Raw genomic sequence first — 25,241 nt, 5'->3', positions numbered from 1 at the left:
TATATTGGTTTCTCATGTCCAAATCCATGATACTAAAATAAATTCAGCTGACAATGTGATCCACAGTCTCCAAGAATTTCTTATACAGGTTAGAAGATCCTTAGTAACCGTAACCTTGACGTGTCACCTTAGGCTTGCATCAAGCCATTTCTTTTGGCAGGTAGCTGGAACTGAGGTGATTCATGTGTGTGTGCAGTAGTCCCCCCTTAATCCCCAGGGCGTACGTTCTAAGCCTTCCAGTGGATACCTGAAACTGCGGATCATACCAAACCCTATATATACTGTGTTTTTTTCCTATACATACACACCTATGATAAAGTTTAATGTATAAATTGGGCACAGATTAACAACTAATAATAAAATAGAACAATTTATGATACTGTAATAAAAGTTATGTGAATGTGGTCTCTCACAATATCTTATTGTACTGTACTCACTTGGGATGAAGTGAGATGATAAAATACCTACGTGATGATGAAGTCAGATGAATGACCTAGGCATTGTGATGTAGTGTTAGGTTATTGTTGACCTTCTGACATTGTGTCCAAAGGAGGATCATCTGCTTTTGGACAGTGGTTGACAGAGGGTACACTGAAACCATGGAAAGGGAAACCACTAATAAGGAGGGGACTACTGTATATAAACTTCAGGGCCAAGGTCTCGAAGTGAGACTTAGTACTTGCAGTTATGTTTCTGTGACCTGGTTCTGGGAAGCAGTCTGGTCTATGGTCATATAAAATAACTTCCCATCAATCTTTTTTCCTATATTTATTTAGAGGTAGTATTTTATTCTGTATATTCCAGGTGATAATTGATTGTTTATGTTCAGTTTTTTATTCTGCTTAACACTTTAGTTCAGAATCAGATAGTTGGAGTTTCCATTGTCTTTTTAGAAACTGAAAATGTTCACAAATACAAGAGTAAGTAACGTGAATACATCGAACTTTTGTATTTAAAGGACTTGAAAGGATTTTAAAGAAATCATTTTAACCTGGTCTTTTTTTTTTCTGTAGATATAGCACTTAGTTTTGGTGGGGGGGCAAACCAAAACCTAGATCTAGAAGTTGTGAGTCCCCTTTATTAATATTCCCAGTAATCTGAATACTTTTATATGTTCATCATGAATATTTTAAAAATTTCTTACGGGGCTGGCCTGGTGGCGTAGCGGTTAACTTCACACGTTCCCCTTCGGTGGCCCAGGGTTCGCTGGTTCGGATCTTGGGCGTGGACCTACTCACCGCTCATTAAGCCATGCTGAGGCGGCGTCCCACATAGAAGAGCTGCAGCTCTACAACTATGATATAAAACTATGTACTGGGGCTTTGAGGAGAAAAAAGAAAAAGAGGAAGATTGGCAACAGATGTTAGTGCGGGGCCAGTCTTCCTCAAAAAAGTAAATAAAAATAAAAAATTTGTTGAAAATTCAGTAAGTTGAAGAGACCAAGTAAGTGTTATGGCATTGTTTGTACCAGAGTAAAAAGACTGGAAACAGTCTTTCAAGTGAAGCAGAAGGCTTCACCAATACAGTAACGTAAAATGCTCGCTATTCTGAGGGATTCTTTGTGGCAATACTAGTTTTTTTTGAAAGCCTTTTCTCTGTGAACTTGAATATTCTTGCATTTCTCCAAGCTACTAAAGAAGTTTCTTTAAGAATACGTGAGCTGCAAATTTTAACTAAGCAGGTAGCCTTTCTTTAATTAAGCAGATAACACATCTTGTAATGAACTATTTGCCCATTAAACTTAGAAGTTTTTAAAAATCAGAGACACATCTGTTTTCATGTATCCCATTGTATACTAAATACTACTCCCTCTCTGTAGTGAACTTCTGTTTCTTGAGCATTTCATTGGTTAATTTAAAGGAGAAATTGGTGGTAAATGGTTAACCTTGAAGTAATTCCAAAATCATGGGTGTGATTACCGATAGAAATTGAGTTGTTTTATTTAAACAAGTTGTTGACCTAACTTGTTTTTCCCCACCTAGATTCCCTTATTTCAGGCCCATCCACAGCTGAAGCAGTGTGTACGCCAGGCAATTGAACGGGCTGTCCAGGAGTTGGTCCATCCTGTAGTAGATCGATCAATTAAGATTGCCATGACTACTTGTGAGCAGATAGTCAGGAAGGATTTTGCTCTGGATTCTGAGGAATCTCGAATGCGAATAGCAGCTCATCACATGATGCGCAACTTGACAGCTGGAATGGCTATGATTACTTGTAGGGAACCTTTGCTCATGAGCATATCTACCAACCTGAAAAACAGTTTTGCTTCAGCCCTTCGTGTAAGTTGACTGTTTCCTTGGTGTACTGTAAAACTCATTACTGCTTGTCTGAAAGAGTATTTTCCTTTGCATTTCCACTTAGCTGCTATATTTGTTTGATAGGTTCTTTCTGCTTAGATTGTAAATTTTGTGACGTGAAGCATCACGTCTGTTTTTGCTTACTATTGTATACTCAACACCAGGTTTGGCAGATAGTAGATACCCAAATATTTATTGGTTTAAAGAAATGAGTGATTTTGGGCCAGGCCCAGTGGCGTAGCAGTTAAGTACATGCGCTTCTGCTCTGGCGGCCCATATAAAGTAGAGGAAGATGGGCACGGATGTTAGCCCAGGGCCAGTCTTCCTCAGCAGAAAGAGGAGGATTGGCAGATGTTAGCTCAGGGCTGATCTTCCTCACCAAAAAAAAGAAAAAGGAAGATATGAGTGATTTTGTTAAAAATGCATAACTTAACAATCTTGATTCTGTTTACCATGAAGCATTTAGATTAAAGCACTTGGAGTAGCACAGGGCAAAACAGTTTAAAGGGACTTTGTATATACGAACATACAAGCACACACTCTCTCTTCGGGTAACTCAGTTATTAATTTTGGGTCTCAGATGTCATGGTTAATAATGCCTTTGTTTATTGCTTGACTATTTTCATACTGTTCTCACCATCTTCACAACCTGCTAAGGAGTTTTGGGTGAGGGGTATTTTAATTTTATAGATGAAGATGATTGTTAGACTGTTTCATGGTCACAGCTAATGAGTCTTAGAGTCAGAACTTGTAAAATTCATTTGTCTAAGCACTGCGTTTCCTATTATCATATCTATGTTGTCTGTCCACAGAAAACTTTAAATCTTTTTCTTTCTCTTGTCTCTCTCTCCCTCCCAATAGACTGCATCTCCACAACAAAGGGAAATGATGGATCAGGCAGCTGCTCAGTTAGCTCAGGACAATTGTGAATTAGCTTGCTGTTTTATTCAGAAGACTGCAGTAGAAAAAGCAGGCCCTGAAATGGACAAGAGATTAGCAACTGTAAGTGTTTAGCATTTGCCCTTTAAGTATTTTTTTTTTTCTGTTTAAGAAAGTGCCTCATAACAAGAACCTCAGTGACTTTTTTTGTTTGCAGGAATTTGAGCTGAGAAAACATGCTAGGCAAGAAGGACGCAGGTACTGTGATCCTGTTGTGTTAACATACCAAGCTGAGCGGATGCCAGAGCAAATCAGGCTGAAAGTGAGAATTGGGGGCTTTCTCCCTGCCCCAGCTTTCTTTTCTTTCTGTTCTTGTTGCTTAGACTCCTCACCAGGACTAGGACAGTGGGGTTCAATTTTGTTTCTGAGAAAGCATCTCACTTGAGCAGCATTTCACTTAAACGCCTCTTGTGGAGAAGGCATAGAAGTGGCTTAGAAGTGGGGCTCCCACTCCTCTCTCCCCTCACCCATTTGTTGAAGTGCTGCTGTGAAAAATTCATGTGTCTTGTTAGTTTTTATGTTTCCCAACCTGGTCTTTCCTTCTGGTAATTGTGTTTTATTGCTAGTGGCTTATTGGTGAAAAGATGATGAGAAAGATGATGAGAAATCTGATCACTTTTATCAGCTCCATTGGAGAATTGCACTGACATGGTCCTATTTGAGGCATTTTCCAGTGGAAAAACTCTTAATGAATTTATAAATGAGAGTAACTCCGACAGTATTCAGGGGAATGGGAAACCCTCTGAACTGTGTGTGTGTGTGTGCGCGCGCACCATGCATGCATACTCAATCATACTGTTATATGCTGTAATGACTCCCATGTCCCTTCTCAGAATCCCTGTGCTTACTCCCATGCAAACTTTCCACTTTCAAAACTTCCCTTTGATTGTGAAGAGGATCCTGTCAAAATAGGTTTTCTTTTTCCAAGGTTGGTGGCGTGGACCCAAAGCAGCTGGCTGTTTATGAAGAGTTTGCGCGCAATGTGCCTGGCTTCTTGCCTACAAATGATTTAAGTCAGCCCACAGGATTTTTAGCTCAGCCCATGAAGGTAAATACTTGCCTTGGATTCAGTCGAGTGTTTTACTGTTTAATGTTTTCATCGGTTAATCTATCACTTGCTTCCTGGAAGCTTACAGGGGAAAAGATACCCACAGTTGTTGAGTATAGGTAGTATTCTCCTTGTATCAGATCAGCATGGCATACAGGGGAATTTTTTTTTTAATCCATGAGGTTGATTAAACTTTCACGTTTGGCCTGATTAGAGGAATATACATGGTAACCTCTTGGCTTCCTCTGTTTTTTGTAAAAAGATTTTCTAAAAATTGGAAATTATTTATAGAAAGGTTGAAAATGTGGAGGGAAACATTTTCCCCCTGAACCCTTTGAACGTAAGGTGCTGACCTTGATGTGTCCCCATCACTTCTGGAACCTTTGGTCTGTGTTTCCTACAAAGACATTCTCCTATATGACCATAGTACAACCATTGAAATCAGGAAGTTAACACTGATATGTTAATAGCATCTAATCCTTAGACCTCATTCAAGTTTTATAAGTGTCCCAGTATTGTCTTTTTATAGTAAAAAGACCTATTTTCAGAACCACACATTTCATTTAGTTGTCATACTTTTTAAATTTCCCTCAGGTCATTCTGGTACAGCTCCTTAGTTCATGTTTCATGACCTTGATACTTTTGCAGATTATAAACCAGTTGTTTTGTAGAATGGCCTGATTTAGGTTTGTCTGATATGTTCTCATGAATAGATTCAAGTAGTGCATCTTTGATAGGAATATCACAGAAATGATGCTGTGTTCTTATTCTATGCTATCAGGCTTTGACAGTTGGACTGAGTACGGTATTTTCCATGGTGTGGATTACTTACTTCCATAGGCTGTAGAGAGATTATTAGATGTTTTTCAGTTGCTTTATGTGCTAATGAAAAAGCTTTAAAAATTTTGCTTATCTCTTTTTTGGTTGTTTCATTCTCTAAAATAGCAAGCTTGGGCAACGGATGATGTAGCTCAGATTTATGATAAGTGCATTACAGAACTGGAGCAGCACCTACATGCCATTCCACCGACTTTGGCCATGAACCCTCAAGCTCAGGCTCTTAGAAGTCTTTTGGAGGTTGTAGTATTATCTCGAAACTCTCGGGATGCTATAGCTGCTCTTGGATTGCTCCAAAAGGTTAGTTCTTAAACTGTTACTTTTAGAAGAAACTAAGTTTGTAAATATCCAGTGACCTGCACCATCATCTTCCTAAGTTATGCTTAAGATTTTAAAAATTAATGTAAGGCAAGTTGCTGTTTGTAATAAGAGTATTCTCTAGAGTAGAATGTAGTGGCAGTTACAAATGGTAAAGTGGGAAATCTTTTCTTTTGCCATTAAGATAAGACTTTCTAGAAATGTGATTATTTAAGAAACTAAAAGCCATTTAGATTTTTTTTTTTTTTTTTTTTGTGAGGAGATCAGCCCTGAGCTAACATCCGCCAATCCTCCTCCTTTTTTGCTGAGGAAGATGGCCCTGGGCTAACATCTGTGCCTATCTTCCTCCACTTTATATGGGACGCCGCCACAGCATGGCTTACCAAGCAGTGCGTCGGTGCGCGCCCGGGATCCGAACCAGCGAACCCCGGGCCGCCGCAGCGGAGCGCGCGCACTTAACCGCTTGCGCCACCGGGCCGGCCCCGCCATTTAGATTTTGAGAGACAGATTGATCCAAGTACTTGAGTAATGGGGTGGGCTGGGTGGGGAGCCTTGGATTTTGGCTGTGTAGGGACAATGGAGCCTTTTACGACAGTGAAGAACACAGAGCGAGCGCAAACTAGATGGAAGTTAGCATATGTGTGTGTGTTAGGTAAGTGAAAAGGAGTTTGTTGAGTGGAGAGATTAACTCAAGGCTTTAGAAGGTATCTGGCAGTTTGCATTAAGGATTGGTTTCTGGCTTTGATAGTTGGGCTGAGTACTATATTTTCCATGGTTCTGAATACTTTTTTCTTCCATAGGCGGTAGAGGGCTTACTAGATGCCACAAGTGGTGCTGATGCTGACCTACTGCTGCGCTATAGGGAGTGCCATCTCTTGGTCCTAAAAGCTCTTCAGGATGGCAGGGCATATGGTTCTCCATGGTGTAACAAACAGATCACAAGGTCAGTAGCCATCTTAGAAGAGTAATATTTACTGGACTGCCTTCTGACATGCATGGCCCTGATTATGTCCAGAGGCTTCCCTTTGGAAGGTAAATGGGACATTTGGAATTCCTAATTCTAAGTAGTGAGAATTGTTGAATGGTTGTCCTTTCTCCATCTGGTGCTCATGATGGATTCAGAAAACCAATACTTTGCTTTGGGGAATAAATTGTAGGTCATTGGTTTTAAAAGGTTTCAATGATTTCATTGCGGTGGTGTTCATATGTAAGTATTTTAATGTCTTAAATGGAATGCTTTGTTTTCTAGGCTTTGAGAGCAAAGCTTGTTTTAACACTGGGCTGTCTGTTCTACTTTATTATTGGCTATTTTGGATCTTGGTAATGATTTGCAGTTGGTTCTCAAGGCATCCTTTTTTTATTTTATTTTATTGAGGTCATATTGGTTTATAACATTATGTAATTTCAGGTAAAATTGTTATATGTCAGTTTCTTTGTAGATTGCATTGTGCTCACCACCATAGTCTAGTTTTTATCCATCACCATACATATGTGCCCCTTTTACCCGTTTCGTACCTCCCTCCTTCTCCTCTGGTAACCGCTAATCTGCTCTCTTTATCCATGTGTTTATTTTCCGCATATGAGTGAAATCATATGGTGTTTGTCTTTGTCTGTCTGGCTTACTTTGCTTAACATAATAACCTCAAGGTCCATCCATGTTGTGCACATGGTCCAATTTTTTTTTTTTTTTTATGGCTGAGTAGTATTCCCTGGTATATATATTCCACTTCTTCTTTATCCATTCGTCAGTTGATGGGCACTTGAGTTGCTTCCCTGTTCAAGGCATCCTTAATTTGGAACAAATTACCATTGAATAAGAAGGGATCTGTATTTTACCTGATAACAGTATTGTTAAGCCTGTATGAATAAAGAAATACTGATTTTTTTCTAGGTGCCTAATTGAATGTCGGGATGAATATAAATATAATGTGGAGGCGGTGGAGTTGCTAATTCGCAATCATTTGGTTAATATGCAGCAGTATGATCTTCACCTAGCTCAGGTATGGAAGAAATTGAACAGGAAAAATGAACTCTGGTAATTGGGAAGTGTGTTTGCCGTGAGTGTTGTTTTTTCTTAACACATGGTTTCTGTGTTGCCAGTCAATGGAGAATGGTTTAAACTACATGGCCGTGGCATTTGCTATGCAATTGGTAAAAATCCTGCTGGTGGATGAAAGGAGTGTTGCCCATGTTACTGAAGCAGATCTGTTCCACACCATTGAAACTCTCATGAGGATTAATGCTCACTCCAGAGGGAATGCTCCGGAAGGGTGAGGATGAAATGCTTTGAGATCCCTTTGTATTCAGCAGTCTAAGAAAGAGCTTTAGAAATGAATGTGCAGACTTACTAACATTACCTGTTATAACTGCTTTACCTACAACATATGGGAAGCTTTAGTGAGGCCTAATGCTGTCCGTTGAAGTATGAAAGCTTAACTAACCGCCAACCCTTCTTTATGTAGAGCAGTACATACAGTACTAGACTTAGTGTCAGGGTCCTGTGTTAACCCTGGCTCTGCCGCTTAAAATCTCTGATTTTAGGCAAGTTGGTTTACCCTCCCTAAGCGTGTTTCTTGTAAAATGGAAATAATATCTCAAAGAACTGTTGAGAATTAATGTAAATAAGAAAGCAAGGCACGTAGTAAATATCTGTTGACTATGAACATCAGCTCCATTTCAGTGGGCACCATTTTTTGGCTCAAGATGTGGCTTAACTGAGGTCAGCCATTTGCATACTTTGTGCTCATAAGGAAACACATATGAAGAGACCAAGGATAGTTTTGTTTAAATATGGAAATGGTTAAGTGAATCATCACTCTTGTGGTTTCTATTAAATAAGCAAGTTGTCCAACTGTATGTCTGTGAAATCACAAGCATGAATAGACTGATTTTCATTCTGGATTTATTGTACTAGATTGCCTCAGCTGATGGAAGTAGTGCGATCCAACTATGAAGCAATGATTGATCGTGCTCATGGAGGCCCTAACTTTATGATGCATTCTGGGATCTCTCAAGCCTCAGAGTATGATGATCCTCCAGGCCTGAGGGAGAAGGCAGAGTATCTTCTGAGGGAATGGGTGAATCTCTACCATTCAGCAGCAGCTGGCCGTGACAGTACCAAAGCTTTCTCTGCGTTTGTTGGACAGGTAGAGCTTTTGGAAAGAAAGGTGCTTTTTATTCAACATAAGTAGGGTGTGATGCCTCCAATATTAAAGCTCAGTATTATGTACCTGTGGTCAGACAGTTACCTCCATACTCATGTAAATCAAAAATGTCATCATCATTACTCTGTTAAATTGATAAAGTTTATTTCTTTCCTCATCATTGGTCACTAAGCAGTAAAGTCACCATTCCCTGTCCCGTTTAGTTCTACTTAATGCATTTCAGTTGTCACAGCTGCAAAGTATGGTGGGTCGGATAATGAAGAATGAATTTGCCAGAGGTATATAGTAATTTTACCAGCTTGATAATCAACAGTGATGGGATTATGGGCTAATAAATAAGTAAAATTCTTATAATGGCCTATGTTTAAATAAAATAAGAAAACACAACAAAATAAAAAACTTAATTATTTAAATGGTAGAGCTTTTTATTGTATTTTCTAAATTAAGTAGCTTATCTGCCTAAAACTGATAAACATGTTCTTTTGGGAAATAGTTTCCAGTATTTATTTTCATTCAATTTGATCTAAATTGGACTTTGAATTAAAGTGTTAGGAAACAAGTCTGTAGCTAAAAGCTAGGTTTGGCAGGAATATTTGTGAACAGGATGAACAGAAGAAAATGTAGTAAGAGAGCCATGGTACCATTTAGCATTCTGTTTTTGATCATCACTGGCTGCCTTCAGCCACTGTGAGGGATTGAGACCCAGTAGTCAGTGTGTCCTAATATTACTCGGCTGACAAGAGTAGTACTTTTCCTGAAGTGGCCTTAGAATTCCTTTAGTAGAACTTTTGTTTGTTTAGGGAGAGGTATCTGCTTATTTCTGCAGATTAACCGTTATATTTCTTCAAACTGAGACCAAAGCTTAGGTGTGCCACCAAAGGATTACAAATTAGATCTCTTAGCAAATAAATCACAATTGAATGTAGATGAGCTGATTGGAATTTTAGAAGTTGTTACAAATTGGATCTACTTTTCAAGATGAATGTTACTTAGTAGATCATACTAAGTTCTCCCCTAAAAGAATCCACAGAATTATAAAAATACCCTATTGAAAAGCTGTTACTGCCTGTTTATAGTTTGATTTCTGATTTGGATGGAAGAATTTGGAATCATTTGGTTTCTGTGATCATCGATATTTCATGGGTATGGATGTGGCACCTGTCTCAGCTCTTCCCGCTGGCTTATTTGCTCTCATTTCTTTCCATTTGAAAAAGATAATGAATTATACTTATCTATTCCCCTTTGTATCCTTTTGAGAATTCTTTTTTCCCCGTTGTGTTTCCTCTTGATCATAGCAGTCTGTCCTTGCTTCCTCACCCCGTTAGTTTTTCAGATTTCAATGTACAGAAGTCCCTTTGCTGGCCGCCTGTCTTGGCTAGGGTATATTATTGTCAATTTAGCTGTTTTGTTGCTTATCAAAAGACAGTTAAATTGTTTTAAAACTTCCGACATAACAGTCAAGTCTTCACTCTGAGTTTGGTTTCTTTGTTTAGTGAGCACTGACCTCCTTCTCCCTCTGCAGCCTTAACGCTTGTGATACTGTCTTCTTTTGTTCTAGCCAAGTAACTTTTCTGCTCTGCTTCACTTCCAGATCATGTCATAAAATTTGTCCTTGATTCTTTCTTTTAAATAAACTTGCCCTTTCCACTTTAATTTACTTTAAGATGACTTAATTTACATTAAAATAGCTGGGTATGATCTGTGGGTATTTTCTTTTGGTACCTACTTATTGTACAAATTATTTGATTTTTCTGGTGCAGCTAGTTGGAGTTTCAAAAACTTTGTTATTGGTAAAGTCAGTTGGAAGAAATTATCTTAAAATCTGTGAGAAAGTAAAACATATGTAATTTATTCTCCTCTTTGGGGAAAATATGCATTGGCCAATGTCTTAATATGACTTAGTGGGTTACTAAAAGTTGGTTTAATTTGCGTAGTCAATTTTCTAAATTACTTGGCTGTGGGTTGCTGTTCAAAATTGCCATGTTATTATCTCTTTCTCAATTTCCATCTTCTCTGTTCTCCATAAAACTGGAGGAATTCTATCATGGGTACTTAATGGACAAGTCATTTTCATGATACCTTTTTTTTTTTTTTTTTACAAAGTAAGAATTAGAAATGTGACAATAGGAATAAATGAGAGAATGTCTCTTAAACATGAAAATTAAAAGTATATTCATGTGTATTATCTCATTGTGTCTTTTTAATATTTTTGTTCCCTTGGTAGATGCACCAGCAAGGAATCCTGAAGACTGATGACCTCATAACAAGGTTCTTTCGCCTGTGTACTGAAATGTGTGTTGAAATCAGTTACCGTGCTCAGGCAGAGCAGCAGCACAATCCTGCTGCTAATCCCACCATGATTCGAGCCAAATGCTATCACAACCTGGATGCCTTTGTCCGACTCATTGCACTGCTAGTGAAGCACTCAGGGGAGGCTACCAACACTGTCACAAAGATTAATCTGCTGAACAAGGTCTGAAATCCTTGCTTGTCTTAGTCTTGGTACACTTGAAGTCTGCATCAGTGGTTCTCAACCCTACAGGGCCCAACCCCTTCCCCAAAACATTTTGTAACATCCCCCTTTCTGTCCTGAAATTAAATTCATAGATAATATGTAAACATAATCACTGAAGTTTAGAAGAAGAGTATGCTGCCGTAACTGACAGAGCAAATAAAAAAAAAATCATAATGTATTTCAGTATGTGAGTGTTTGCTAATGGCTACACCAGAAGATATTTAGGTGGTATGAGATTTGCCCCTATACACAGAATCACTGTGAGTAGGATGACTAGACATGTCCACTGAAAACAGATTGGTAAGTCAAATACCATGAGTGACATTGTAGTTGTCATGATTTTCTGACAAGAAACAAAGTAGTTTTCTTTACATTTATACAGTGGAATTCCTGGAAATTTGAATATTAAAATAGTGCAAAAATTAACTTACGAGTTTGGTCTTGAGTAATTAGAGATGGGTTATCACATCCCTCACTGTTCAGTGGAAAAATCAGGTGGAGTGCAGCACAGTTCTTTGTATGAGACATTTGTGAAGCATAACAGCTTCCCTGGCCCCCATCTACTAAATACCAAGGGAAGTATAAACCATTTGCCTCTTGTCAACTTCATGTCAACCAAAAAAATTAGATTGTTAGATTGTGTTTACCATGATAAAATATGATGTGCCATGTTGATTTCTAGAGCTTTTGAAAAACCAGTGGGCATTTGTGAGGAGTATACATGTCTGGTCCAAGAGTATTGAAATTCAAAGAAAACACAGAAAAGTGCAAACCAAACATACATTGGTTTATGTATGACCTTTCTGGCTCCAGCATATAATTTTGTATTCAAATGGTATATATCGTTTCCTTTAATGTGGGGTTTAAGAATGCAAGGTAAAGAAAGCATGACTGGAGAGTGGTAAGTGAATTTTCTTCACGATTTACAAGCTCTAATCTGTGTGCTTTATAGGTCCTTGGTATAGTAGTGGGAGTTCTCCTGCAGGATCATGATGTTCGGCAGAGTGAGTTTCAGCAGCTTCCCTACCATCGAATTTTTATTATGCTGCTCTTGGAACTCAATGCACCTGAGCATGTATTGGAAACCATTAATTTCCAGACACTTACAGCTTTCTGGTGAGTATTGTTGAATTAAATAGAGATTTCCTGTTAAGGATTGCTGTTTTAGTGTAGTAAAATGCGAGTAGTAAAACTCTTGTGGATTTGAGGCATGTTGATTTGTAACATAGTTTGCGTGTTGTCTGCTTGCTTATATTCATGTGTTGTTCACTATATTTAAGTGGGACTGTGCTTCTGACTAAGGTTTCCTTTTTTCAGCAATACATTTCACATCTTGAGGCCTACCAAAGCTCCTGGATTTGTGTATGCCTGGCTTGAACTGATCTCCCATCGGATATTTATTGCAAGAATGCTGGCACATACACCACAGCAGAAGGTGTGGCTGCAGTTTATCTCCTTCAGATGAAGACTGTAACTACCTGGGGCTTATTAGCACTCTTAGTCATTTAGTAGTAATTGTACTTTTTCCGAGCTAAGTTTGGGAATTCTTTTTAATGTAGAGTCATGTCATGGAGAGAGGCTTAACAAGTACTTGACTGCCTCCACCTGAAAGCCATTTCTCAGTGATTAGGGTATTGCTTCTCCAAGGCTGTTGTGGGCTACCTGTGTCAATCTCTTAAGGGATTTTTTTTTTTAAGTTGAAACCTTGGAGCACCTCTGTCTGTAGACATCTATATAAAACTCTGGGTAATGGAGCTCTGGAACCTGCCAGTTTCACAGGTTCTCACTGTACATTAAAGACTGTCACACTCCAGGTTGAAGACCTTTTGGTCTACTGTATTTGAAGAGATTAGGAGCAAATTCTAGTAAAGAATTGCAAATAAACATAGTTAACATGACGAGTTTCTCTTCTATTTTGCAATTAAATGACAAATACTATAGGAAATACCCTTGATTGGCTCTTCAGCTCAGAAGAAAATGTGACTGCTATGTGCTTGACAAAAAAACTGAAATAATCCTTAAATGGAGTTAGTTTTGTTTGGTGGAGAAGTGCATTCTAGAAGGAGGGAACACAATATATTGAATAAAATTACCCAAGAATGAACATAATTGATATAATTGGGGAATGGTGAGCAAGCCAAGTTTGGCTAAAAATAGAAGATTCATCTTGTAAACTGGATGAGGTTACTTGCCACAAGTTGAGTTGGGAGTGGGAAAAGAGATGGTGAGACCCAGGACTTAATTAAAAGAGAGGATTGAGAAAACAGACCTAGTTGTCAGTTCCTCCGTTGGCTAAGTGTTTTGCGTTCTGTCTCAAGGTTCTCTCCTCCTCCTCTTTAAATTTTGCCACAAGCATAAGGACTTGTACATCCTGCAATTTCTGCAGCCTGTTTGTTTCAAATATCATTTCCCACTATCTCCATAATTATACTTACTCCTTTTTAATGCTAGTCAGTGTTTAAGAGAATCAGTATTCTCTAGTTACATTAATAGGAAGAAGACAGTAATCAAGTCACAGTGTAGCTGTTTGGGTAACTTTTTTGGTGGCAGAACAGCAGCTGAGTATAATTATGACTCATGTACGTTTCTTTCTTTCAGGGATGGCCTATGTATGCGCAGCTACTGATTGATTTATTCAAATATTTAGCGCCTTTCCTTAGAAATGTGGAACTCACCAAACCTATGCAAATCCTCTACAAGGTAATTAATGCAGAGTTATGAGTTAAAATAATTACAACTTAACACTTAAAATACTCAAACACTTTTAACTGGGAAAATGCAACCTAATTTTTGAAGTGTATAACATATATTCAGGAAAGTGCAAAAATCAAACGTACTTGCATAACCAGCCCCCGCACATAGGGTATTCGTATATTCAACTTGAGTAGATACTACAAGTTTAGTTTTCATTTGTAGGTTAGCCATTTGGATATCTCCTTTTCTCATGTTCCTCTTCCAGTCTTATGCTCGTGTTTCTATTGGATTATCTACATTTTTCTCATTTTTTATAGAAATTCTTCCTATATTCTGGATTTAAGCCCTTTGTTGATATATATATTTAAACATCTCTCTTGTGGCTTGCCTTTTTGCTCTCTTAAAGTAAGGTGTTTTTTTTTGAGGAATGGGAGTTTTTAATGTAGTCGAAATTATCAGTTGTTTACTTTCATTAAATGTTTTTTGTGTCTTGTGTAAGAAACCTTTGCCAATCTCAGGTTGCATTCTGTTCTGCGTGCACCCCACCCCCTGCCAAGAATCTATATAATTCTGGCTTTTACGTTTAGGTCTGATCTATCTCAAATTAATTTTTGTGTATGATGAGGTTCATTTTCTCCTCCTTCCTCAAAACCCCCACCCCTCACCCCCCCCATAAAAACTTTGCAATCACTTTCATTTCTAAAAGCTTGCTAGGATTTAGATTGAGATTGCACTGACTCTTATAGATCAGTTTAGAGAGAACAGACATCTTAATATTGAGCCTTTGAATCCCTGAACTTGTATATTTCCATTTAGTTAGGTCTTTAATTTTACTCTGCAGTGCTTTGTAGTTGTAAGCATAGAGATTTTGAAACGGCCAATGTTTTTCTTGTTTTTTTTTAAAAAATAGGGCACTTTACGAGTGCTGCTGGTTCTTTTGCATGATTTCCCTGAGTTCCTTTGTGATTACCATTATGGATTCTGTGATGTGATCCCACCTAATTGTATCCAGCTAAGAAATCTGATCCTGAGTGCCTTCCCAAGAAACATGAGGCTCCCGGACCCATTCACTCCTAATCTGAAGGTAAAGTTCCAAACAGTTCAAGGAAAAGAAAGTTATGTCTTAATATTTCAGTCCTTTATCTGGTAAGTGGGCTGTTTAACGACCGTTTCCCCAACATGCACACACAAAAGTATTTGTTAGGTAAGGGTGCTCTTTGGGGGGAAGCAGTCATGTTATTAAGCCTGATAGGGTGTGATATAACTGCAGAATATTGGTTCACAGTATTTGTCTAATTGCTGTTTTCAGTTAATTTTGATATTAAATTTAGCTATATTTATTTACAGACCCTCAACCTAGGTGTTGGGGCAGTCATTTGCCGGGTAGCTCCCATGTTGCACAGAATTGCAGAAGAGACAGACCTTCGTAATGTCCATATTTCACGGGTGTTGTCTATGTGTGCACTTGTGTTTTGTTTAAATTGTTGAAGTAAAGGAGAGAAGGGACCACTTAAAATCATGGTTACTGTGATTTTGATGTATTTTCTACTCTTTTTTTTCTTTCACTTGCATTTTTTTTTAAGTAGCAGGCATGATGTTGTCTTGTTCTGCTGGGGTGTATTTTCAAATACTAGGGCTGTGTGAAGAATCTCATTGTGTACTCTTACTTTGAAATCTAAGTCCAGGAAAAAAAAACAGTGGTGCAAACTAGACCTCTCCACGAAAGTTACCTATCCTGCCTTATTCTAGAAACATAATATAGTATAGAATGAGAGATTTCTATCATTTTGTATATAAATTCTTCTAATAAAAGATTAATAAAAAGTGGGAGCTCTAGGGGCCAGCCCAGTGGCGTAGTGGTTAAATTCATGCACTTTGCTTCAGCGGCCAGGGGTTCCCAAGTTTGGATCCTGGGCGGGGACCGAGGCGCCGCTTGTCAAGCCATGCTGTGGCGGCATCCCATATAAAGTAGAAGAAGATGGGCACGAATGTTAGCCCAGGGCCAGTCTTCCTCAGCAAAGAGAGGAGGATTGGCAACGGATGTTAGCTCAGGGCTAGTCTTCTCACAAAAAAACCCCAAAAGTGGCAGCTCCACTCTTCAACTTTAGAAAAGCAATCCTAGCATAGATATCATTTGCTATTAACTCCTACAGATGCTTCTGGTTGTGATTCTTGTATTTCTTTGGCAGGTGGATATGTTGAGTGAAATTAACATCGCACCCCGGATTCTCACCAATTTTACTGGAGTGATGCCACCTCAGTTCAAAAAGGATTTGGATTCCTATCTTAAAACTCGATCACCGGTCACTTTTCTCTCTGATCTGCGCAGCAACCTACAGGTTAATTGGTTTGGCTCAAACTCACAGCTGTGTCTTTCATAGAAAGCACTTTCGATGCATAGTTCTGTGCATAGCCTGTTTGGGAGTTCAGTCTTTTCAACCTGATTTAAAGATTTTAAAACATGTTGTCATTCCTAATGCTTAGATGAGATTAACTGGATTATACGTTTACTGGTTCATCTTGTCAGTGACACAAAGCTATAGCCTTGGAAGAGCTGACCAGTGAGTGGACTGATTTTCTGTAAGAATAGACTCCTGGTGGTTCCCTTCAGTACTCCAAGATTTTTCTAAATAAATGGATTCTGGTTTGATTTGCTGTATAGAAAATGACTTGAAGTTGTATTATCTTTCCAAACCAAGGAACCACAACTTTCCCCCTTTTCAAATCTTTTTTATAATTGAGACAGTGCATGTTCTGACTTTATAAACTTTATTTTTGTGCTGGTACTTGTTAAAGCTTTGCCGCCTTCCCCAGGGAGGTCATGTTTCTGTTGTTGATACAGGTACCCTTGGGCAGCTGTGTAGGTGTTAAAATAACCTCACAAAACTCAAGCAAATTTCTAAAATGTACATTGTAAAGAATGTTGAGCAGTTCAGCTTTTCTATGAAGGCAGAAAAAGGGTTTAGAAATATTGGTGCTTAGATCAGTCCTGTGTGAGAGTAAGTCAGGAGCTTTCTGTTCTGCTCATTTAGGTATCCAATGAGCCTGGTAATCGCTACAACCTCCAGCTCATCAACGCACTGGTGCTCTATGTAGGGACTCAGGCCATTGCACACATCCACAACAAGGGCAGCACGCCTTCAATGAGCACGATCACCCACTCGGCTCACATGGACATATTCCAGAACCTGGCTGTGGACTTGGACACTGAAGGTGAGTGAAGCTAGCCAGTTCTCACAGTCAAGTTCTCTGCACTTTTTGCTAGTCTGGTCATAAAAATACTTTAAGCCACAGTAGAGGAAGAATGTTCTGTCAATATGTTTATGGTCTAGCAGATCTCAAAATGTGGTCTGGGAACCCTTGGGGGTGTCCCTAAGACCCTTTTAGAAGCACTGTATCGGATCCCGGGCACACACCGACGCACCGCTTCTCCGGCCATGCTGAGGCCGCGTCCCACATACAGCAACTAGAAGGATGTGCAGCTATGACATATAACTATCTACTGGGGCTCTGGGGAAGAAAAAAGGAGGATTGGCAATAGATGTTAGCTCAGAGCCTGTCTTCCTCAGCAAAAAGAGGATTAGCACGGATGTTAGCTCAGGGCTGATCTGCCTCACCAAAAAAAAAAAAAACGAAGCACTGTGTGAGGTCAAAACTATTTTCATAATAAGACATTTGCTTTTTTTCCACACTCATTTGTCACAAGTGTACAGTGGAGTTTTCCAGAGGCTACATGAAATATAATATTGAAACAGATTGAACACAGAGGCAGAAATGAGAATCCAGCTGTCTTCTATTAAGCAACACTAAAGAGATCTGTGAAATGTAAAAAACAGTAACAAACTCCATGAAGTCTTTTTGGAAAACACTTAATAATGTTCTATTAATATGCAGTAGGTCTATTATTTTTAAATTAATATTTTAAAATCCTTTTTAAAATACTGAAATAAAACCCACAGAGGGCCGGCCCTGTGGCTTAGCGGTTAAGTGTGCGCTCTGCTACTGGTGGCCCGGGTTCGGATCCCGGGCACACACCGACGCACCGCTTCTCCGGCCATGCTGAGGCCGCGTCCCACATACAGCAACTAGAAGGATGTGCAGCTATGACATACAACTATCTACTGAGGCTTTGGGGGAAAAATAAATAAAATTATTAAAAAAAAACCCCACAGTAATGAAAACTCTCTGGGGATCTGAAAACCACTGGTTGAAACCAAAGAATAATTTGAAAGCTTATATCAGAACTCCAAACCCTAGCCAGTCAGAATGATTTGTCTTCTCATGTTGACCATTCAGAGCCAACTCCTCACCAAGCTGAGTTTTCTTTAATTTCTAGGTCGGTATCTCTTCTTGAATGCAATTGCAAATCAGCTGCGGTACCCAAATAGCCACACTCACTACTTCAGCTGCACCATGCTGTACCTTTTTGCAGAGGCCAACACTGAAGCTATCCAAGAACAGATCACAAGGTAAGAAAGAATTTTCTTTTTCAGACGTTTCTGAATGATGCCTCTTTCCCTTTATTTTGCATACTGTGAGTGTTTTTTCTATGCGTTCAGGGTTCATTGAGCATCTTTTACATGTCTATTTAAAACATCTTTTACATGTGTTAAATGTGGGATATAGTTGTGAACAAAATGGACATGGTTCTTGCCCTCCTAAAAATTAATCTGATGGACACAAAAACTCAAAAGTAGAGAATCACAAATCATAATCATTGCTGAAATAAAAACTAGTTTTCAACAAAAGGCACCAACATTTTGAAAGTCAGGAGTTTCTCTCAGGTGGTGGTGGCAGTTTTAATTAGAATCCTGAATCACACAGACCTATTAAAGAGCTTGGACTTTTCATTACCTCTGGGTTTGAAAGGTTTTAAGCAGGACAAATAACAGGATCATCATACTTGTGTTTTCCTAACAATAGTTAGGAATCTCTTGCAGATTGCTTAAGACTATATACAGCATTGGAGACTGGGAAGTGGGTAGATTCTAGTGACAGAGATAGTACATACTTTAAAATGAAAAACTGGACAAGACTTTTTAAACTTGCCCCTTCACCTAATATTGTTTCTGGGTATTAGATATGGTATTCCTTAGATTTATATACCACAAATTGGTATTTTATTGGATGTTAGATGATAATGTCCTATTTTGTGATTATATATAAAGCTGTAATGAACTTCCTTGTACTTATCTTTTTTCTTATGCTTATTTCCTTAGGGTAAATTTAGAAGTACAATTGATTAGGCCAAATGATATGAATATTTAAGCCAATACTGCCATTCAGAAAAATTACACCGGGGTCGGCCCCATGGCTTAGCGGTTAAGTGCGCGCTCCACTGGGCTCCACTGCTGGCCAGCCGGGTTTGGATCCTGGGTGCACACTGACACATCGCTTGTCAGGCCATGCTGTGGCAGCATCCCATATAAAAGTGGAGGAAGATAGCACAGATGTTAGCTTAGGGCCAGTCTTCCTTAGCAAAAAAGAGGAGGGTTGGCATGGATGTTAGCTCAGGGCTGATCTTCCTCACAAAAAAAAAAAAAAAATTACACCAGTTTACACATGTACTAGTAGTCAGTGAGTGTGCATTCTTTAAGTGATTACTTTCTGATATTATCATCCTTCCTTTAACTTAGTCTTCTAGGCTCAGTAATTGGAAGAGGCAGGATTCAAACCCAGGTGTTCTAATCCCAGAATCCGCTTGCATTAACCATGCTATAGAGTATAGAGATTGATCTACTTGTGTTTAGTAAAGCTAACAACTTCTGCATGTAGTTTAGTAATCAGGGAGAAGAGTTAGAAAGCAAGGTAGTGGAGTAGTAGTCATGAATTTGTATGTTTCTCTATGGATTGACTCTTTTTCTCCTTCTCCAGGGTTCTCTTGGAACGGTTGATTGTAAATAGGCCACATCCTTGGGGTCTTCTTATTACCTTCATTGAGCTGATTAAAAATCCAGCGTTTAAGTTCTGGAACCACGAGTTTGTACATTGTGCCCCAGAAATTGAAAAGTGAGTTAAAAGGACTTTTTAATTGTCTGACAGGTGAACGAGAATCATTTGATGGCTCCACCTTGGGTGGGTGATTTAAGAAGGCAATAGTAGCCAAAGCTAATGAGATGCAAGGTGTTACCAGGCTTTTCTCACAAATAAACTTCTGTCTCCATTCTTTAGGTTATTCCAATCCGTCGCACAGTGCTGCATGGGACAGAAACAGGCTCAGCAAGTAATGGAAGGGACAGGTGCCAGTTAGATGGAACTGCATCTCTCTTGTAAATGTGTCAGCCTGGAGATCCTACCATGCCAGGTTCATAAACTGGCTGAAGAATCCTTTCAGCTCTTCCTGACTTTCCCAGCCCTTTGGTTCTCGGGTATCTGCCCCAATTACTGTTTGGGTCAGCTTCCTGTCTATGTGGGCACGTTCCAAAGTTTAAATGCATTTTTTGACTCTTGGCCAAAATTTAGAAGATGCTGTGAATATCATTTTGAACTTGTGTAAATATATGAAACAGAAAACCTTTGTCTGGAACTTCTTGGGTTTGTGCAAAATGTGTCCAAGGCAAGTAGAGAAACTGGTACCTGCCCAGCTTGTAATTGATGAGGCTGCTGATGCCATGCCCTTGTCTGGGGGCATAGCTCCATGTCTTCTGACATTCCTGGTGTCCCAAAGAACAGCAAAAAGTCAGTTCAAATATTACGTAACTTATTTTTTTAACGTGGACAGAGGACCTTGAAAATCATTGTTGTTAAAAATGTGGATGTGCTAGAATTTGGTATGCCAGGGAACATGGGAAGAGCTGGCAGCTGAGATCCCATGGGTTTTTGTTTTGTCTCTTCCTCAAATTTAGAGTTGACTGCTGGAGAACCTACCACCTTGGGCCCTGTGAGATGCAGTCAGCTCTTTTTTATAAAGGGAAACCATACCAGGCCTAAAGCTCCCCCATCTCTCTCCTGATAATTGTAAATTGTGGGAAAAGGAAAGGGAACCAAATAGTATGAATTGCCCTCCCGTTATTCCAGCGAATGGCCATACAGGCTAAGCGGAACAACAAAGCCAAAAGGACCAATACAACCCCTTTTGTAAGGATTTTGAATGTTTTGTAAATGTATTGGTCCCTGTGTTGCATCTTGTAGCCTTTCTAGTTCCTGGGCTTTAGCTCCCCTACTTCCTGTATGTGTTTGCATACTGTAGTTAAACATTAAAGTCATGACACACATGCGAGTCCACTGTGCCTTTCTCAGTAGCAGCAACCAGTGCTGGTGGTGAGGAGGAACGTGGACAGCCCAGCCTTGCAGAGCCCGGGGCCACTGGGAAACACCAGCAACTGGACTGGTAGATCTTTCCCACTGGTACTAACCACCTGGCACTATAGTGTTTCTACCTGTTCTTTTCAACAGTGGAATATTGCTGGAGCAGGCGTCTATGGTTAAACTGAATCACAAATATCCCCCCCCCCCCACATTTTTAAATATCCTTTACCCTCAGGGTGTTTTGATATAATTTTTAAAAGAAAATATCTATTTAAAACTCATTCCACTTAATACCTTACCTTTAATGACTGTCAAGTTTTATGGCCAGAGAGGACAAAAAAGGTTCAAGATTAAATGGTAGGAATCTTTCTTTCTTACATGAGTGGGGCTTGAATGTCATTGGTGTCTTAGGGTTTCTTCCCTGAATAAGGGTGAGTTGTGCCATCTAGAACAAACTTCACACTGCTGAGAAATTAAAACAATTGCTCTGAGCGCCAGCAACACAGCTTACTAAATTCTTTAACAGGAAGGCTCTTTAGTGACTTGCTCAAAATAGACCCAGAGTTGAACCAGGTCTACTTTCAAAGTCCATATCATTAAATGCTAGACTACAGCAAGACCCATTACCATCGCATTTCAAGACCTATCACCATCACATTTTGAACTTTGGTTCAAACTGAGAACAAAACAGCTATAAAATTTATTGGTCTTAGAAACAATTAGCAGTGATTCCCAATCCTTAAATATGTCACCCTTACCTCCGAGTTAATCCTAGCACCACACCTTTACTACTTTTCCTTTTGTTATTTATAAGAAAAGCAAAGCAAAAGGTCCAAATTTTCCTTCTTTTCAAGCATCGATGACTATCAGAATAAAAATATGTCTTCTCATGGAGGTTCTTCAGCTAATAGGAAACCTGCTAACTTGTTAATTCCAACAACTGGTGTAAGATCATCTTCTGCCCATAACGAACCTGTAAGGCCTGCTGTTCCCTCCAGCTGAGTTTGGCGTAGACCTCCTTATTACTGAGTAAATCTTGATCCGCTTTTAAGTCTGTGGCATAGGTTTGCAGGGTCAATAAAACACTGTCGCGCAGAAGCTGTCTCCAGGATGCTTTGAGCTTGGGGATATTTGTGATTGTCAGGCTGTCCTCTTCCTTTTTATCATCTGCCCATCCATCCTGGTCTTTAAACTCCCTGAACTCCTCAGCAGGCATGCACAGTACCTAGAAGCAACCATAGGGCCCATTTAATTAGGATGTACTACTTGTATATTGCTGAAATTGATTTAGAGAAGCCAACCTATATTGGCAGCATTCAAGTGTCCTCTCCCTCCATCCCACCTTTCTTCTTTCACCTAGCTCTAAATACTTAAGCCATTTTCAGCATTAAATGGTCATTTTCAGCTCTTTACCTTGAGTGTGGCAGTCAGTTCCTCTTCAGTCAGCACTTCCTTCCGCCCAATCACAAAGGCTCCCTCTTCCCCCACCATCTCCAGCTTGCATAAGAACTCCCAGCGTTCATACAGTAGGAGCTTTTCAGCTTCAACTTTTGTTCCTGTAGATAGAAAAGTAATAGCGTGGAAGTCTCAGTATACCAAAGAGCTCATTTTTCCTTAGTCTACCACCTTGTCCACAAAACAGGGGCAACTGCTATTTAGCAGAGTACCTGGGGTGGGGATAGAGACATATCCGCCCGTGTCCAAGGTTGTGTTAATTAGATGCTTACCCTGTAATGCTGCTTCACGAACTGTCACCATCTGAATGTCAGCTGTGTCATCCGTGTTGTCAGGATATGGTTCAACAAAACCGTACATATGAATTAGTTGCCAATTAGCCATTTGCCCATAAGTGTTGAAAATCTCATGGCCTTTAGGAATGGGCTGAGTGGCCACCATCCGAAGACAATTCTGGGGTGGAAGGGAGAAGCTGGGGCCAGGCCCTTACATGGCCAGGCCCATGAAGATTACTTCCCTCTTAGGAAGAGCCTCCGGCAGGTATAGTTCAGCAATGGGACTGGTACCTACCAACATTCTACCCTTAGTTCCTGAAAGAGGTGAGGCTTACAAAGGTTGAAATCAGCCTCAATCTTTTATTAGGTGACTCTCTGCTATGTCATCTTCAGCACTTAAAAAGTTGTTACATTTTAAAAATGAACAATTAAGGGCAGATCAAAGTAGCAATCACAAATGGAGGTAAGGATTAAAAAAATAGCCATTCCCTAATTTTTAATTCTATAAACTTGGATCTTTTCTTGCAACTTTCCATATAGCAAACAGAATTGATATATAAACACAGCCCTGGTATCATCGTAGACCTCTGACCTATGAACATCCCCTCCCCTCCCCCTTCCTCCCCAAAAGTATTGACACTACAGCTGTTCCAGGCTGCTGTCCACAGGGCCCCAACAGTCTTGGTTCACTGGCACTGCAGAGTAGCCAAGCTCTAGCACCAAATAAAAGTATATCAGAGGATTAACTGCAACTTTCTCTTGAGGGCTTTGAGATGTTTTGTGTTCAAACTATTTCACTGGAATATGCAAACAAAGTACACACAGGAGGAGCTAACTTCACTTCATTTTCAGCACGAGGAGAATGGAGCCCATTTAGCCCAACTGCCAGGCCAGCATAAATGACAGGCACGTTTGAATCAAATGCCCAGTCATCAGTGCACATAAGAACAAGAACTGGGAGGGATCCACTCACTGGAGAGTATTCTAGATTGGCATTGTGATTGGCTAAGTGGTTTAGTATGTCTGCAGCAGGCACCATCAAAGGAGAGTTTGCCTCCTTTTCATCCTCCTCTTCCTCCAGTGGTTCCTGAAAGCTGCCACAGAGAGAACTTGGCTAAAGCCCAGTGTAGGATGAGAAACTGGGGGTGGGGTTCTCTGTCCCTCAACAGAGTTCTAAAAGAAAAGGGTTCTTAAGGCTCTGCTCACTGACCTGTAGGCCATCACAAGAGCTACCAGCTGGTGGTAGAGTTCCAGGGAGCGAACCCTGGGGCTGAAAAGATCAGAGTGGGCTTCCATGAAGGGCAGCACGATGGAATAGTACTCGCCGCGGATGTTGGCCAAATCCTTCTCCACGGCCTCAGGTACGCCTGTGCCCTGCAGCAATTGCCGGCGCTGCTCCTCTGGCCTGCAGTGACACCCCCACTCACGTTCCCTTCACACACACTACCAGGCCTAGTGCTTGAAAGCCCTGTCCCCGGGGCAGGGCAGTTCGAGCCAGGCTAAAGTGCTGGCGCTCCCCACCCGCTCCTACGGCTCTCACCAGAACATCGGGTGCTCCAAGCGGCCCAGCTCGGGCCAGAGGGCAAAGTAGGGGCTCCAGGGCGAGGCCGGGGCCTGCAGCTCGTGCAGCAGCGCCAGCAGCAGCGGTACCCAACCCGACTGGCTCTGCAGCGCGCCTCGCTCTGCCGGAGACACAGAGGTGAGAGCCCCGGCGTGGCCCCGCGGGCCCGCCTCGATGTCCCCTCCCCCGCCGGCGTGCCCACCTCGCTCCAGCAGGCCGCTGATGGAGCAGGTGTACTGCGACAGGAGCGCGGCCCGCGGCACCGCGAACAGCAGCTCCCCGGGCTGCACGCTCTCCTGGGCCACCATGCCGTAGCCGGCCACCGTGCCCCGCCGTCTCACCGCCACCTGAGCAGGGGGAGCGGCCGGTCAGAGCTGGCCCGCGCCCGCCTCCGCCCCGCCGCCCGCCCCCGCACTCACCTTGGGACTCAGCTCCAGCCCCACCCGCCGGCACCAGCTCAGGAAGCCGGCCACCGGGTCCGGGTCCGCGTCGCCGGCACCCGCAGGCCCCGCCACCTGAGACAAACGAGCGCAGTGGCGAGGCCCCGCCCGGGGAGCTCGCGGGGGCGGGAGGAGGCCGCGGCGCGTTGGGCGAGGGCTCGGGTGGGGGAGGGGAGGCGGGGAGCGGCGGGGCATGCGCGGGAGGGAGCGGGGCGCGGGAGAGGCGCGCGGCGCGGTGGGCAGCGGTGGGCCCGCGCCGGCCAACCGCGACTTACCCGCCGGCGCTTCGCCTGGGTCGCCATGGCCCGAGGGCGCCGGGCCCCGCCGGTCACTACACCCGCGCGGACGCTTCCGCTGTCCCCAGCCACACCTCGGGGCGGGGACAGAGGCCCCGCCCCGGCGCCAGGGCCACGTGATGCTGGTTGCAGCGTCCACGCGGAAGACCAGTGC

At 41.3% G+C, this 25,241-nt stretch overlaps 2 protein-coding genes across 8 annotated transcripts in view; one reads left to right on the top strand and one right to left on the bottom strand.

The window, feature by feature from the left end:
• The window catches only part of CNOT1 (CCR4-NOT transcription complex subunit 1), a 101,159-nt gene extending 80,128 nt beyond the window's left edge, over positions 1 to 21,031 (top strand). For 4 of the 7 annotated variants that reach the window (XM_058527937.1, XM_058527932.1, XM_058527933.1 and 1 more), the window contains 19 exons: positions 1,983 to 2,279; positions 3,159 to 3,299; positions 3,394 to 3,498; positions 4,165 to 4,284; positions 5,230 to 5,421; positions 6,240 to 6,382; positions 7,331 to 7,439; positions 7,540 to 7,709; positions 8,354 to 8,606; positions 10,828 to 11,076; positions 12,071 to 12,234; positions 12,436 to 12,553; positions 13,717 to 13,818; positions 14,723 to 14,896; positions 16,002 to 16,151; positions 16,845 to 17,025; positions 18,149 to 18,281; positions 19,687 to 19,821; positions 19,984 to 21,031. In XM_058527937.1, the coding sequence (XP_058383920.1) occupies positions 1,983 to 2,279; positions 3,159 to 3,299; positions 3,394 to 3,498; positions 4,165 to 4,284; positions 5,230 to 5,421; positions 6,240 to 6,382; positions 7,331 to 7,439; positions 7,540 to 7,709; positions 8,354 to 8,606; positions 10,828 to 11,076; positions 12,071 to 12,234; positions 12,436 to 12,553; positions 13,717 to 13,818; positions 14,723 to 14,896; positions 16,002 to 16,151; positions 16,845 to 17,025; positions 18,149 to 18,281; positions 19,687 to 19,821; positions 19,984 to 20,062 (3,015 nt within the window). In that variant the 3' untranslated portion in view covers positions 20,063 to 21,031. The remainder of the gene's footprint in view (positions 1 to 1,982; positions 2,280 to 3,158; positions 3,300 to 3,393; positions 3,499 to 4,164; positions 4,285 to 5,229; positions 5,422 to 6,239; positions 6,383 to 7,330; positions 7,440 to 7,539; positions 7,710 to 8,353; positions 8,607 to 10,827; positions 11,077 to 12,070; positions 12,235 to 12,435; positions 12,554 to 13,716; positions 13,819 to 14,722; positions 14,897 to 16,001; positions 16,152 to 16,844; positions 17,026 to 18,148; positions 18,282 to 19,686; positions 19,822 to 19,983) is intronic. The other 3 variants (XM_058527935.1, XM_058527936.1, XM_058527934.1) reach the window with 1 other exon arrangement.
• A 706-nt stretch (positions 21,032 to 21,737) lies between these two features.
• SETD6 (SET domain containing 6, protein lysine methyltransferase) lies at positions 21,738 to 25,108 on the bottom strand. The gene is made up of 9 exons (XM_058527938.1): positions 25,067 to 25,108; positions 24,771 to 24,866; positions 24,554 to 24,698; positions 24,331 to 24,472; positions 24,001 to 24,195; positions 23,764 to 23,884; positions 22,788 to 22,968; positions 22,474 to 22,616; positions 21,738 to 22,285 (listed from the first exon to the last, which is right to left on the bottom strand). The coding sequence occupies exons 1-9, from the start codon at positions 25,091 to 25,093 to the stop codon at positions 21,980 to 21,982; spliced, it is 1,356 nt and encodes a 451-aa protein (XP_058383921.1). The 5' UTR covers positions 25,094 to 25,108; the 3' UTR covers positions 21,738 to 21,979.
• Between the last annotated feature and the right edge of the window lie 133 nt (positions 25,109 to 25,241).

The sequence above is a fragment of the Diceros bicornis genome, chromosome 32, assembly GCF_020826845.1.
Source record: "Diceros bicornis minor isolate mBicDic1 chromosome 32, mDicBic1.mat.cur, whole genome shotgun sequence".
In the NCBI taxonomy this organism is placed as follows: Eukaryota; Metazoa; Chordata; class Mammalia; order Perissodactyla; family Rhinocerotidae; genus Diceros; species Diceros bicornis.
Note: the sequence above shows the minus strand (reverse complement) of the source record. Positions and strands in the feature narration are given on the sequence as shown.